General features: G+C 38.4%; 1 protein-coding gene across 2 annotated transcripts in view; it reads left to right on the top strand.

Moving 5' to 3' along the window:
* ubl3a (ubiquitin-like 3a) overlaps window positions 1-15717 on the top strand; it is a 39874-nt gene continuing 24157 nt past the window's right edge. The window contains exons 1-2 of one of the 2 annotated variants that reach the window (XM_016269509.1): window positions 1-270; window positions 430-690. In XM_016269509.1, coding sequence (XP_016124995.1) covers window positions 664-690 — 27 coding nt within the window. In that variant the 5' untranslated portion in view covers window positions 1-270; window positions 430-663. Of the gene's footprint in view, window positions 271-365; window positions 691-15717 lie in introns of both variants that reach the window. The other variant, XM_016269508.1, reaches the window with a different exon arrangement.

Here is a 15717-nt window from a genome sequence, read left to right as displayed (position 1 = left end):
TTCCTTTAACTGCTGGGGGACGTATTCATCCGCGCGCACACATACCGATCGACATCGCGCCGTTTTTATCTGCCTCACCAGCTCCGGTTTCCCCACGTTCAGCCTTTCCCCCCCGTCAACTGCCGCCATGTTTTTTTGAGGCAGGATGACAGCAGAGAGCGAGCGCAGACGAAGACGGATTTAATACTGAAAAGCCGTCGAATTGCAGCATTTTTTTCGACCAGGCGACGGTCTATTTTTATTGCGGACTCGCGAGGAACTAATTTCTCGGTATATTTGCAAATACCAAGGGCTGAATTGTAGTATTGTTTTGTTTTCCTATGGCGTAGGCACATTTTTCCTAATATATATTCTTTTTATTTCAGGATGGGAGGGGGTCCTCCCACATAAATATAAAATCCACAAATTATTATTTTCTCCGTTTTGAAGTTTATGCCATGAAAAAGCAAGAAGTCAGAAGCCTGTCTGAAGAAGAACAACCTATTCCTGCCTGCGCTTAACTACCTCTACCAGCGAACCTACAGGAATAACCAGCCGAGTGATCTCTGCATGAACAACTGCTTTACCACAAGTCATCTGCTGTCAAATCTTTGTTTCTTAAGCAAACTGAAGGAAGAAAAACAACTTTTAATCTAAAGTGAAGATCCGACAGATATTTCAAAGATGACGGGAAACATCCCAGTTGACATGGTAAGTATTTACTCGTTCTGCAAAAGGTTTAGTGGTGTTTACGATAAAATATAATTATCTGTGAAACGAAATAATATCTGTTTTTATGTTTCTAGTAGTTTGTGCTATTACTAAAACGTAACCAAAAGAGAAAAGACGTTTTCAATATGACTGTCAGCTATTATTGAGACGATCGTTCTTTCCATACTTAAATTAGTACTCAGTAGTACTTATTCTTTTGTTACTAGGCATATACTGACAGATAACGATTTCATAGTTACTAGTAACAGATTGCAATATTCTATATACTAGTAACAGTTTGAATTGTTACAATAAACAAAAGAATACTAACTAGTACCTATTGTTTCTTTGGTAGTGAACTAGAATATTTACTAGCAGCAATTGAAATACACACTAGTCTGAAGTGAATAGTTAATAAATGAACCACCGATCCCCATAGCATTCAATAAAAAAGTGCTGTTTGTTGCTAGAATCAATAAAATAGTTACTCTATTGAGATTCTGACCAGTAGCAAAGGAAAGTACTGAAATCTAATGAATAGTGGATTACTAGTCATTTTTCGGTCTCTTAATAGTAAAGTTCTTAAAAACAAGTACTAGTTGTTCATAATAGATACTAGTTCGTTTCATAACAAATGTGCTATATAACAAATATGTTAGTGTTTGTTAGAGATTAAAGAAGGTCAATTGATTTCGTAGGTGCTTTTGCAAATAGACCAACCCAAGAAAATCCAGAAAGACAGTGTTATTAAATGTCTTGGATAACTTTTTGCTCTTCCATCAATAACCCCATCAAAATACCACCTCAATCAGGAAGGGCAGTAGTGTAAAGATATCCTATCTGATGGCCTACACAGTGCTGTTCAGACTGATAAAGAGGAAGTATGATCAGGGCTGTCAGGGGACAGTCACTGCCCTGTTTGCACAACTAAAACTGTCTCGAAATGTGAATCTAAACGAATGCTCAAACCAAATCTCCAACATTAGAATCTTGCTGTCCAGAGGGATGATGTCATAGATTCTTTTTAATTCTCATTGCATGCTTTTAGAATAACATTTCAAGCTTTGCGTTACGATGTAAGGTTATAATAGATAGGGACTTCTAAACCCAGAAGGTCAGTGGTGTAATTCGAAGGACGTGAGAAATCAGCTTATCATTAATAAACCACAGCCCTGATTGTGTATTAAGATATTGAAACTAATATCAAAACAAATAAGAACTCTTTCTATTGGCACCAGACTGTAACATTGTGTCGCAGCGTGTTAGTCAAGCATGCTTTGGATATGCCAAACTGCTGATCTGGCTGTCAAACTCAAGAGATGCCGATGCTCTGACATTGCAGGCACTCCGTTTGATGTAATGTATGCTGAGGGCTGATGTGATTGGCCCTTGCAGTGCACATTCAACTGTCCTTCTGTTTCTGCCATTGAGTAGCACCTAAATGTAATCCTGTCTCTCAGAAAGGCTTCCTTGGCAACTATAGGTATTAAAAGGGCAATGCCACATATTGTTGATTTTAAGGCCAGAAACGTGAGCCGACCCTGATGATGACGATGTATCTCTTGACTAGTGGTCGACCGATATGGGTTTTTTTGACAGCTGATGCCGATATCTTGGAAAGCAGGATGGCCGATATAATTTTATTTATTTTAATACATATTTAAGAAATTTGAAATCATTTGAAAATGGATTAAAATATAAACGTGTAAAATAAACATACTTATACTCTAGAAGACAAAGTATTTTTCACAAATAAATAAATATTTAATAAAAATATAATTAAAAAGGAAGTAAACACTGTAACCAACAGGGCACTCAGTATTCTGGGAAGTTTGTGTGCATTGGGAATCATATTTTTTCAAATAAAGCCAAGGTAACACTAATTTTACATACAGCACACAGTGAAAATGACATGAATATGACAGTGCAAATGCATAAAGCGCAGCATAATTTGAAATCAGTCACGAGTTTAAAGTTTGTCGATCGCGCGTCTCCAGTGAAGCTGAACTCTCCTCCTGTCTGTATTCAATTCGCACGGACCATAGGACCGACCGTCACAGAACATGCGATCATGCAGGTCACATGCACACTTGACAAGATCTCAACTAGATTCGACTAAGTCTGCTAGGTTTGTGAAATTAAATGTTCATTAGTCATTCAAAGATTTGTTTAAATTATATAAGTGCGTATTTGCGGAATGCTGAAGGCAAACGAGAAAGTATTATAATGTTTTCCTTTAATAATATTAAAGCAATCGTTATAATACTTTTTTGTATACATTGTAATTCCTTTGTTTAACAGTTCTTCTATCTGATTATTAGATAGACTTCTATCTGTATTAGACAGAACTGAATGACAACAGCGAACAAGAGGGAGAATGTGAGCACTGTGTACTCAGCCGTTCTCGGCACCGTCAAAATAAAAGTCCCGCCTCGAACACATCGGCCTATCAGAAAAACTTATCGGCCGATGCCGATATTTGAAAAATGTCAGATATCGGCCGATATAATATATATCGGTCTTGGCGATATATCGGTCGACCACTACTCTTGACGTCTCTACAGGAAGGAAGGTTTTTCTCACACTACGCAAACAGGGACAGAGCAGGGAACAAAGTGTTATGCTATAGCCCAAAGTCAGGTATTGAGTATCTAAGCTAGCATTAAGAAGGTTTTTAAGCTCAACTTTGAGAACTTTAAACACCCAAACCTCACAGGAAATAATCTTATATGGATTTACTAGCTTTCAAATCCATTACTAGCTTTAAAATTAATGCAGAAGCTGCATGATGTTTTTCTAATTTGGGTTTAGGTGTCTATTTTTGGTCTCCCGGAACAGCATGCTCAGTTTTAGGATGAAATGTCCACGAGGTGAAACTTTGAATCATTGTGTGGTCTCCAGCTGAGGGGCATTCACTTGGGGGGTAGGGTTGTCAAACAATGGGAGTGTTTGTGTGTGTGTGTGTGTATACAACTTGTGGGTGGGCATTTTAATGAATGGGCTTTTTTTGTGGAGAGCTCTCACCATTTCAAAGCAACAAAATGTTGCAAAAGCCTTTCGCCTATGGGTGCTACATCAGATATACTCCTTTAAAAGAGTTTGCTTTGATCAATTGTGAGACTGAGGTGTGAAAGAGAACTCCATACTCCCTGACAGGACTGTGTCACTTTTGGCGCTTTTCCACTGCGTGGTACGACTCGGATCGGCACGGCTCAGTACGGCACGGTTCGGCTCGGCACGGTTTGTGTTTCCACTGCAGTTCAGTACCGCTTTAGAGTGGGCGGGATTATTCACATGTCGTTATAGTTGCGCCGCCTCTACTACCACTACTCCTAAAAAATACTTTTTCATTCCGCGTCGCCGCATCAAGCTCTCGCTGGATCCGCTCCTCTGCTATCAATGAGAGGAACGTCTGTACTTCTGCAACAGACAACAAAACTTTTTGGTTGTTAAAAAAAAGGTGCGCTCTTTCCAAACAGTTGCGTTCGATCCTTCGCTGGCTGTGCTGATTTAAATCTAGCGACTAGCGGTTCTTTTGTGTTTGTGTCGCAAGTTCAGTGACGCAGGTAGTGACGATTCTCTCCGGCCAATCCGTGATCAGCAGAGTTTACACGTCACATTTTGGTAAGGGTACGGTTCACTTGGAACCCCAACCGAGGTGGTACTAAAAAAGGTACCAGGTACTGTACCCAGTGGAAAACCCACAAAAATTGAACCGTACCGAGCCGTACCATGCAGTGGAAAAGCTCCATTTGTGTGGTGTAATGTGGTATCATGTCCTCTCTGCGTAGGGGTGAATTAGTATGGGAGGAATGTCAAGGAGAGACCTTCCCAGTGGCTGTTGTCCACACACTTGAGTAGCATTGCTCAGCACTTTCAAAAGTTTAAATTATTATGTAAAAAACGATTGAGGTGCTTGATAAACCTACATGTTGAATGAAATTAGGCTAAGAGCTAATCTTGGTATGAAGGGTAGTTATATTGTGTTGATATGTCCTGTAGACATGAAATGGCATTTGAAACCCATTTTATATCTGTAATGTGACATTTTTTTTAGTGAAACAGGATATTCGATGTAAAAAAAATGTTGGATAGTTCTTTATGTTTATTGGTATTGTTATGATTGTGAAAAGTGGCTTTTAGCACAGAATATAATTTTTTTGTAACATGTTTTTTTTTTTTCAAATAATTTTCACTGATGAATGAACAATAAGTCCAGGAACGTGTATTAAGGAAGTAAATGCAGTCAGTTTTCATTTTATGTTTCATACAAGATATGATAATGAAGGTACATTGAACAAAAATGAGTGTAGAAACATTTTTCACTTAGAGACTGTAAATTTCATAATTGATTTACAAAGAAACAGCAAGTAACACATTGAATTAAATGTGAAATGTTAACGTGAAAGACTTTGAAAAATCATTTTTAAGGCGTAACTAAGACAAATTGCTGAAGTAGCATGCTTTCCTGTTTGCATAATCAAACCAGCTTTGTCATCGAGACTTTTGCAAAATTATGTAACCAAGCTCAAATCAATAGATCTCAGTAGGGAACCAGACAACAGAAGGACGTGACTACACAAATCAGTCCATTTGAGGGTTTATTAGGTCATTATAACATCAGTTTAATGACAGACCCTCTTCTGACCCCAAACAGCCTACCTGCTACGAACAGCCAGTGTTTGAACTCAGAGGTGGCCAAAGCGAGAGAGAACAGGAGAAAGGTACAGGGTAGGTACTAGGTAACGATAAGCGTTCGCGTATAAGAGATAGAAAAGTTGTAGAAAATGTTATGAAACACAGCACCGTATGTGCCATGATTCAAAACATTGCGAATGAACCTGCATCAACAGCATGAGAAAAAGACTCAGCATTTTGGTGAGCTATCAGTTTAAATCTCTCACACGCTTAGAAATGTCATTTTCAGAGTTAAAGCTTAGTTTGGACAAACTACTTGAAACTGAATTGTAAAATTCTAGAAAAGGTAATGAATGAAAATGATATGTGTAACAAAGTTCATAAGTCGGGAAGAAGGAGGCGGGAACCGGCGAACATTTAACCAAAACTTTAATGATAAAATAAACACAAAATAGCGCGACAGCCCCTCGCGGACGACTGCCGCGCACAAACGAAACCAAAGCACAAAATAAACTCCAGGCCTGGTCCTCTCTCGTCTTTCCCTGTCATCACTCCTCCTTTGTATCCTTCCGGAGCTCCTCCGTGAGACTCGAGACCGGTGAGTGGCGCAGGTGTCGCGCATTCGCAATTACTCCACCGGCCTCGCTCCGTTCCCACGGCTCTCGGCCCCGCCCCTCTCGTCACAATATGGAATTGATGGAAAGTATTGCATCAGCATAAAAACAGAGATGACGCAAAAAACTGTTTAGTATCTGTTGTATCTATATGTGTTTGTGTGAATAAAGCAACATGTAAGACATAAAGAGTACGATTTGCATAAAATTAATGACTCCAGAGAGTGTTTATGGGTCAGTAAGGGTTAAAGGCTAAAGAGGGAGCAAGAGAGAAGCAGGGGGAGGAAGTAGCTCAGACTCACTCAATAAAGGATCCTTTCAGTAGAGTGAGGAACAATTTACAACAGCTCTGTGAGAGAGGTGCCCGCTCGGATGGACACACACACACACACACACACACACACAGAGTCATGGAAAGTTAGAGTGATTCAACGTCAGTTTGTGTAAATAGTTCTCAGTGCCTTATTATAAGTTGTTTTAACTTCTCTGTGGTATTTCTACATATTCATTACTGGACTTGAGTCAACACATATATGTTTTTACATGTTTCCAGAGGTGGTTCTATTCAAGCTTTGTGTGAGTTGTGTGGAGACTGACTGTAGAGGGTTGTTCCACTGTAAACAGTGGCTCTCGCTCGACTTTATGACATCATTGCACAAGCATTCTCTTGTAGTTCAGTGAAGTCACAGATTGAAATCTCAGGCCAGACTTCCCTTCTCCTAGAGGCCCCTTCATACCTCTCTCTCCTCCTAGCCAAATGTTTTTTCTCTGATTTGATCGACAATCTGTCTTTGTTTTTAAAAATGGCCACTTCTAAAGTGATTGATATGAACTATAGTTGAAAAAATGATATTTAATATACAGATCATCAGAGCCATTTAAGAAAATTCAGCATTTTTGAGTAATAAACCAACCAGGTTGTGGAATCAGAGTTTTGAAGTTATTGGCCAAAAAAGGAAAGTTGGAACTGTCAGCATGTTTTGTTTCATTTTAAAGTCAGCATCTTCTAAATGCTATTATTGTGAATGATTCATCCATGCATATGTTTTTTTCTTTTACCTTTTCTGAATTTTTTATCAAAATGTCTTGACTCAATCTTCTGTGAAGCAACAACAGAGTTCTCATTGATAATGTCGGACTTCTCCAAACATTTTTCTTACAGTTGACTGCAGGTTCACATTTAGATTTGCTTCCATTCAATCAACAACCGATGGACAGAACCAAGTCCCTCCCATACATTTTTTCTTTTCAATATTCAGTTTCACTCAGATGTCACAATACATACACAATACCATTACATTGTGAATGTATATGATACAGGGAAGGGGGTTTGTCCATGAAAGAGTTTTATAAACACTTTTTTTAAATGACTTGGTTCATCGTTATTAGGGGCAAGAGTGCGATACAATTCCAAAAAGATTCTTGGCCTACTTTTTTTACCTTTTTAATTATTCTGCTGTGCATTGAACTGTAGAACATGCTATGATGGGAAAAATTACTACAAGACACAAGGATTTAAAGTATCAACACTTTAAAAAATATCACACTATAATGACATATGATTGTATTTCCACATAGCATGCATGCTGTGTCTTAGAACTGGTGCTTATTTAATACCATTATGCAGTCTGTTGGACAGAAATAACAAGAAAAAGCCTTAGGACAGACCAGAGTTATGACTTTTAATAAAAAAATCTTCTCTGGGATCGCCTGAAAGAAAAGAAAAGGAAAAAAAAATTTCAGTCACGAAGTTGGTGCATAGAGCTTTGTCTCTGGTGCTGTAATATTCTGTTTGAGAACATGTGCATGATAGTAATAAGAAATGAGGAGGGTGTTTTGCAGGTTTGTAATACATGGCTGTATACAGTAGGCTACTATCAAAAGGCCATTTCTATCAGCCGGCTGTCTCACTGATGGGGAGGTAAATGAATGGGTCCCCTCCCCCCACTCTCTCTCTTTCTGCAGATGTCTGCCCTTTTTCAGCAGTAGGCACGTGGGCAGGGCCTGCAGGGTAGGAGGCTGCCTGCCTTCCCTTCATCTGGCTACAGGAGATTAGATATTATTCTCTCATGCTCTGTCTTTCTTCGTATATGTAGAATAGCCCAAGCCATAATTGCATAATTATTCTCATGAAGCAGAAATCTTGTCATATTTTCTGACCAAGCTGCGTTCTCTGTTGTAGCATGTGTCTAACTTACAGAGATCATCTAGCATTGCGACTTTCAAGACGTGTGACATTATCCTTAAAGCACCTGAAAGGAATCTTGTTTCAGTACTAGAAAGGTCAGAGTTCTAGGTTTGTGTTTATTTAACCCCACTAAACACGCATTGCTAATGTATTTATTGAAGGTGTGTAATTAGCCTCAAGAGCAGGAAAGTTTGTACAAAGATGAATCATTCACAGACTCTGCATTTATTACCACCAGTGTGAAGCCATGTCCACTTATGTGATTGTAATTGGCACGTCATCAGATGGGCTTGTATTGATTTCAGTGATATTATCACCCAAGCCCTTGTTTTCCCATCCGGTGAGATTCATTGTTTGGGCCGGATGAGCGCATGTGATTATGTCTGTGTGAGTGATTGTCCTTCAGGACTGCTGATAGGACATCCAGACAGGCTGAGACTGCAGCTGCTGGGGTGCTGTGATTGTGATTAAATACGGAAGCTAAAACTAGCTTTCTGGTGCTAATGGCCACCTTGTGATTCGCTCAAGTGAGTCAGGGAGAAGACCAAGAGCGAGATAATGGGAGTAAAGGACGTTCAAGACATTTTGAGGAAATGATTGCAAAATGATCACTCTTACCGTAGTGATTGAGACAGGTCTATCATGGAAAAAAAAATCCATTAAGGAAGTGTGGAAAGTTTTTGGCACTTTGTGGTTATGCGTCATATGTGTTTTTATAGGAAGTTTTGAATAACCGACATCCGTAACCAGAGCTTTCATGCTTGTCCGTTCAGATAAATGGCAACGATTATTAAGGAACATTATGTTCAATAAAGCATTATAAGCATTAAGAGAAAGTGAAGCCACAATAGAGCAAAGGCAAGCCTCATTAAAAATATCACATATTAAAGTCAACATGACATCACCCTTTACCTTATTAAAGGGTTGTTCCTGGTCTTATTGTGAAAAATGTATCATTGCATGTTATTCTAACGCAAAGAAAAAGTTTGTCCAATATTTTATCAAAATGTAATAAATCTGTTCCACCTCAACTTTCCTTTTCTGCTGATAAACTGATGGATCAAGTTACAATTTATCTATCTATCTATTCATTCAGTTATCCAGTTATGTCCATCCATCCATCCATCCATCCATCCATCCATCCATCCAGTTATGTCTAATTATCTATCTATCCATCCATCCATCCAGTCTGTCCATGTCTTACATATTCTGGTAAATACTTCACATGCTCTTTTCCTCCATTCCTCGCTTTGTTATGAGCATGACGAAGCAAATGCAGCTGAGAGCAAAATCAATCACTTTATATTCAACCTACTGCACATCAACTCATGCAGAGAACATCCAGCCTCCTTTTGTGTTGCTCGTACATGGCATATTTGCCCATGTGTGTGCGCACGCCCATGACTGCGAGTCTCAGATTCCTGCATAAAATCGTGGCATCCACAGAGGTCTTGGAGATAGACAGGGAGCTTTACAATTCCTCTACAGCCCCTCTCGCAGTTTAATTTCCCATGTCTAAATGTGCCATCTAATTCTCAGATCTCATGTCATTAAATGCTGTTATCTCTTTCTCCTGTGCCGCACTCTTCATAATGAGAATTTAAGAGAGACACATCTGAAAGATATCACATAATAATGAATGGCTGGGTCTCAGATTTTTGCTCCCGAAACAATCTGCCCAATATCATGAAGGGGCTTTTATATGAAACAGAAATAATTTTGTGGACTGGAATCTATTCATTTAGCAGCTCTGCCTAGAGACTAGTAGCTGAATGAGCTAGCTATTATCAAACATGCCGATTGTGATTGTGCTTTTGGCTCTGGCTGAAGTGAGACATTTATCCTTCCATTCTCATGCATTTCAATCTGTCATTTTGGACATGTTCATTGCTTTAACCCCTGCTAATGCAAACAGGCCAGACCATTTCATCTTCTGTTTAGAAAGAGGTCAAGGTGACCTGTAATGTTGAATATCTATGCAAATCCCCCACGCAAACAATGGGTGGTTTACCGTATTCAGTGGTTTTAACTTTCTCACCAGAAAAAGAATCGGATCGCTATTGCAAAGTGGACCAACCTGTTCTGTCTTATGTTGAGAAATAAAAAACTGGATTGTACAGGCTGTACCTTGTCTGATGGATCCTGAAATTGATACTTTGCTTTCCTGTATTTGTCCTCTTGGAAATAAATAAATAAATATAAAGGTTTAAAACATTGTAAAAATGGCTCCTAAAAAAACTAGTATAAGTTGCACCCAAGTATTTTCATACTAAAATCATTTTATGGATGAAATTATGGCTTTCTCAATTACGTAGTTAAAGTAGAAAAGAAATGGCATTCAGAATCCCTTTTACTTCTACAGTGTGACATATTTCTAAGTGAAGAACGATATTCAGTAGGGCGGAACTTCATTTCATTGGGAATTGATTGGATTGTGATTGGGTTAAAAAGTAAGGTTTTACTCATGTAATCTAAAAAAAAAAACAAGCTACACTACTATTCAAAAATGACTATAAACATTTTTTTTTGGAAAGTATTATGCTCATTAAGGCTGCATTTATTTGATTAAAGATACAGTACAATCAGTAATATTGTAAAATATTATTAAAATTTTAAATAATATATTTTAAAATGTAAACTACTTCTGTGAATTTTAAGAAGCAATTTTTAACAGTCTTTAGTGTCACATGGCCAGAAATCATTTGGTGCTAAAGAAATATTTTTTATTATTATCACTAATAATATTTTACTTAATATTTTGTGGAAACCATGCTACCATTTTTTAGCATTCTTGAATAGAATAGAAAATAACAGTATTTACTTGAAATAAAAAATGTTGTAACATCATTATAAATGTCTATTTTGATCAATTTAATGTGTCCTTGCTGAATAAACATACTTATTTCTTTTTTTTAAATTTACTGACCCCAAACTTGACTAACACCAAACTTTTGAATATTATGAACTAAAAGCAGCCACAACAAAAGTGCATAAAGTGCATTATAGTAGAAGAAAGACTATAAAGACAATTTTTTTCTTTGGAACGACATGCACTTTGACAAAAACACCAGGAACACGCATTAAGGAAGTAAATGGGGTTAGTTGTGATTCGTTGACTGTTGGTTTAAAGCATCCAGTTTAGACAGTTGGTACGGTTTACTGCAATTTCAAACTGAGGAAAGAAACAACACTTCCATTTCTGGAATGAGATCCTCTAAAAAGCTCAGGCTTCACACTTCCTCAAGATATGCGGGCGAAATCTCGCTCACGCCCCGACTGATGAAGGCGAGATGAGTGAGTGTGATCACAGTCCTCAAAACCACCTCTGTCTCAACTACATCACAGACTCCTGGAGACGGAGACAGAGATGACTCCATCTGAACCAACACTGTGCTGTCAGGAGGAAGATGGATGGCTTCCTTTTTCTGTCTCCTCTGTTTATGACTGAGGGTGAATTCACACTCAGAAGCAGACTCTGAATCAATCCGTAGAATGAATGAGTTTTGTACCCGACTGAAATGGATTTTCAGGACACAGAAAGAGAAAATGATCATCTTTTGTTGAGCAGTGTGGTCATATTTTCTCAATTCTGTGTGGATTCTTCATTTATCTGTTGTTCTGTCTGATTACGTCATGCTTAAATCAGTTTTTCTAAAGATGTCTCAAGATTACAGCTTTTGTTCAGAGCCCTTTTCTAAATGTCATGATATTTATATGATTAGTTAGTTTGTCTGAGGACGCTTTGAATAAAACTAATTATTTTTATCCGTCGCATTAGCAGGACTTAGCAATTAGGATGTTCTGACATTATGCATTCATTCACACGTTTTTTAGACTTGCAAGCATAAACACTGGTTTTCTGTGATGCATTGAACACTGTTGCAGATTCTGCTCATTTAAAGGGGTCATATGATTCGATTAAAATTTTTCCTTTCTCTTTGAAGTGTTACAAGCTCTTGGTGCATAAAGAAGATCTGTAAAGTTGCAAAGACTAAAGTCTCAAATCCAAAGAGATATTCTTTATAAAAGTTAAGTCAACCACACCTACCTAAAACGGCTCGTTCTAACACGCCCCGACATGTCTACGTCACGATGTGGGAAGATTTGCATAACGCTGCCCAAATGTTCACGCAAAGAAAGAAGGCGTAACTTTTATTTTCGCTGTATTGTTGCTGCCACCATGTCAAAACATGTGAAAGCGAAACTGCTTTGTTTGGCCTTCCAAAAGAGGACGATATCCGCTTTGTCATGCCTAGAGCTGATCCGTGCTAGTCGCTGAGGAAAGACATCAACTTCGCGCTGTGCATCGCTGGATCCGCTTTTGCCGTGGATGAAGCGGTGTTCAGCCCGGGGTCGTCACATGTGGTTGCTGCAAGCCCGCCGGCCGCTCCTTCGTCGTAACATTTCCGTCACACGCTTGAGGAATTCGGCCAATCACAACGCACTGGATTGCTGGCCAATCAGAGCACACCTCGCTTTTTCACCGATGAGCTTTGTAAAAATCAACGCGTTTCAGAAAGGCGGGCATGATATTTATATGATTAGTTAGTTTGTCTGAGGACGCTTTGAATAAAACTAATTATTTTTATCCGTCGCATTAGCAGGACTTAGCAATTAGGATGTTCTGACATTATGCATTCATTCACACGTTTTTTAGACTTGCAAGCATAAACACTGGTTTTCTGTGATGCATTGAACACTGTTGCAGATTCTGCTCATTTAAAGGGGTCATATGATTCGATTAAAATTTTTCCTTTCTCTTTGAAGTGTTACAAGCTCTTGGTGCATAAAGAAGATCTGTAAAGTTGCAAAGACTAAAGTCTCAAATCCAAAGAGATATTCTTTATAAAAGTTAAGTCAACCACACCTACCTAAAATGGCTCGTTCTAACACGCCCCCACATGTCTACGTCACGATGTGGGAAGATTTGCATAACGCTGCCCAAATGTTCACGCAAAGAAAGAAGGCGTAACTTTTATTTTCGCTGTATTGTTGCTGCCACCATGTCAAAACATGTGAAAGCGAAACTGCTTTGTTTGGCCTTCCAAAAGAGGACGATATCCGCTTTGTCATGCCTAGAGCTGATCCGTGCTAGTCGCTGAGGAAAGACATCAACTTCGCGCTGTGCATCGCTGGATCCGCTTTTGCCGTGAATGAAGCGGTGTTCAGCCCGGGGTCGTCACATGTGGTTGCTGCAAGCCCGCCGGCCGCTCCTTCGTTGAATCCGCCGGCCGCTCACTCTAGCCCACCATGTGTGACGCTGTGTGTTTCGTTGCGAAAGCGAAACTACTTTGTTTGGTCTTCCAAAAGAGGACACGACTAGAAATCAGTGGTTAAGTTGTACTTAAAATACTGTTCCAGAACAGTTCGAACCAAATATACAGATGTGTGCAGCACATTTTATGGAGGACTGTTTCCTGATCCTGGTAGAGTAGACTACAGTGCCGGCTGTTCTGACTCACAGATTGTAAGTACCTTTTCATATTTAAAGAATTTGCCACTGATGATTCAGACGCGAGTTCTGAGCAGTGTAGAGTAGCGCTTGTTGTTTGTCATTTCTCCAATCACAAATGCAGACATGGTTCTGATGATTCGTTCTGAGCAGTGTAGAGTAGCGCTTGTTGTTTGTCATTTCTCCAATCACAAATGCAGACATGGTTTTATGGTTTTATGGGCGCGATACGCAACGCAACGTGTAAAAAGTCATTATAATCCGTAATTATGTCCCCACTATTCAGCCAATCACAACGCACTGGATAGCTGGCCAATCAGAGCACACCTCGCTTTTCAGAACGATGAGGTTTGTAAAAATCGACGAGTTTCAGAAAGGCGGGGCATAGAGGAGAAACAAAGAAACAATATATGTGGAAAATAATGTGTTTTTTAACCTTAAACCACATAAACACATTTCATTACATCAAATACACAAAAACACAAAATTTTTAGCAACATCATATAACCCCTTTAAATATGCCACTTTGGTACAGTAATCTACAATAGCTGGCTAAGGAAGGTGAGATTAGTCAAAACTGATGAATGTTTTCCAAAAAAGTGTTATGAATTTATATGTACCATTAAGAAAAATTACAGCTGCATAATTTATGGCTATTATTTCAATTTAAAAACGTACACCTTAGAAATAAATTCTTTGCCCATATCCTTTTGTAAAATGTTTTTAGGTTTAACGAAAACATAAAAAATGTAAATAATTGTTATAAAATAATGATTATTATCATTTATATTCTCTTTCTATATATATCTATATATATATAAATGAAATAATTTTTTTTATTGTAAGCAATTCTGTATTATTAAGCCTTGTTGATTTGGCAAATGTACTATTAGAATACTCTACAGTTAACTTTTTTTTTGTCTTCACATTAAATGCAAATTTTACAGTATAATAAGGCCATAATGATATTTTAAGCCAGCATGGAATATCATTGGTATTTCTGCTAATAAACAGCACTATAATATTGTTGTTATTCCTGGGCTACTTGGTTTTCTCCTTGTTTTTTCTTCTAGATTTTTCTTTTTTCTATTGCTGTGGCCCCACATATAGCTATAAATAAATAGAATTTTGAAGAAATTTCGTGATTCAGTGGCTTGAAGAATTTTGTAGTGTAAACTACAATAAGTCCTGGGTTTGTTGATAAGACAGAGCCCTAATGTTTAACATGGAAATTAAATCAAGTGTGCATTAGGCTTGTGTGGTTGCAATACTAATGGCTCTTTCTGTCAGTCAGGCGTGTTTTAGCTGACTTTATTTTGTTTTAGAATGTAATTTCAGTGTTCTTTAACCAGCTTATGCAGACATAGCCAATCCCACCATAGAACTCACTAATTTCCTCTCCGTCCAAAACGGACAAATCCCTGCTGGAGGCATCGTATCTACTATTGTTGTCACTGATGTGCAGTTGCGTAAGTGCTGTGAGTGTGTGTTTGTCCCCTATTGCATAAATGTCATTCCCAGAACAATCTGGCAGACCTCTATTCTGAGATGGGCAAAGCCGGTCAACGTGTCACATCCACTGTGGTCAGCATGTGTTGTGGCTGCTTTTAGTTCAGACGTACTGTCTGATACACTCATTACTGTCAGCATCTCTCTCTCTCTCTCTCTCTCTTTCTCACTCCATGTTTCTTGGCAGAAGCACCGGGTTGTTTATCCTTCTCAAATAGAGAATCTCCTGCTAAACTTGTGATACCCAAAAACTGCAACCACCAGAAAAATCTCTAGTATTTCTTGCTCTGTCTTTAACTGAAGCAAACCTGAAACACCTGCTCTGGATGACATATCTGTTTTCATCAAGTCAGCCCTGGAAAGTGTTATTTGGCATCGACAAGCACCTTCCAGTGCCATATCACAATACAGGTGTCACAATTCAATATTATTCATCACAATTTTGCAGTGAACATATGTTATCTACTAAAGTCCATGAGCGTGATATCAATATACTAGTAATAGTATACCAATAAAGCAATATTTAGCCTTTATTTTTAGTCTTTTGCAACCCCCCTCTCTCTCTCTATATATATATATATATATATATATATATATACACATACATACATACATACATACATACA

This window comes from Sinocyclocheilus grahami, unplaced genomic scaffold (assembly GCF_001515645.1).
Source record: "Sinocyclocheilus grahami isolate Dianchi unplaced genomic scaffold, SAMN03320097.WGS_v1.1 scaffold53.1, whole genome shotgun sequence".
NCBI lineage: Eukaryota > Metazoa > Chordata > Actinopteri > Cypriniformes > Cyprinidae > Sinocyclocheilus > Sinocyclocheilus grahami.
The sequence above is the reverse complement of the archived record's forward strand: the minus strand, read 5'-3'. Positions and strand labels throughout refer to the sequence as shown.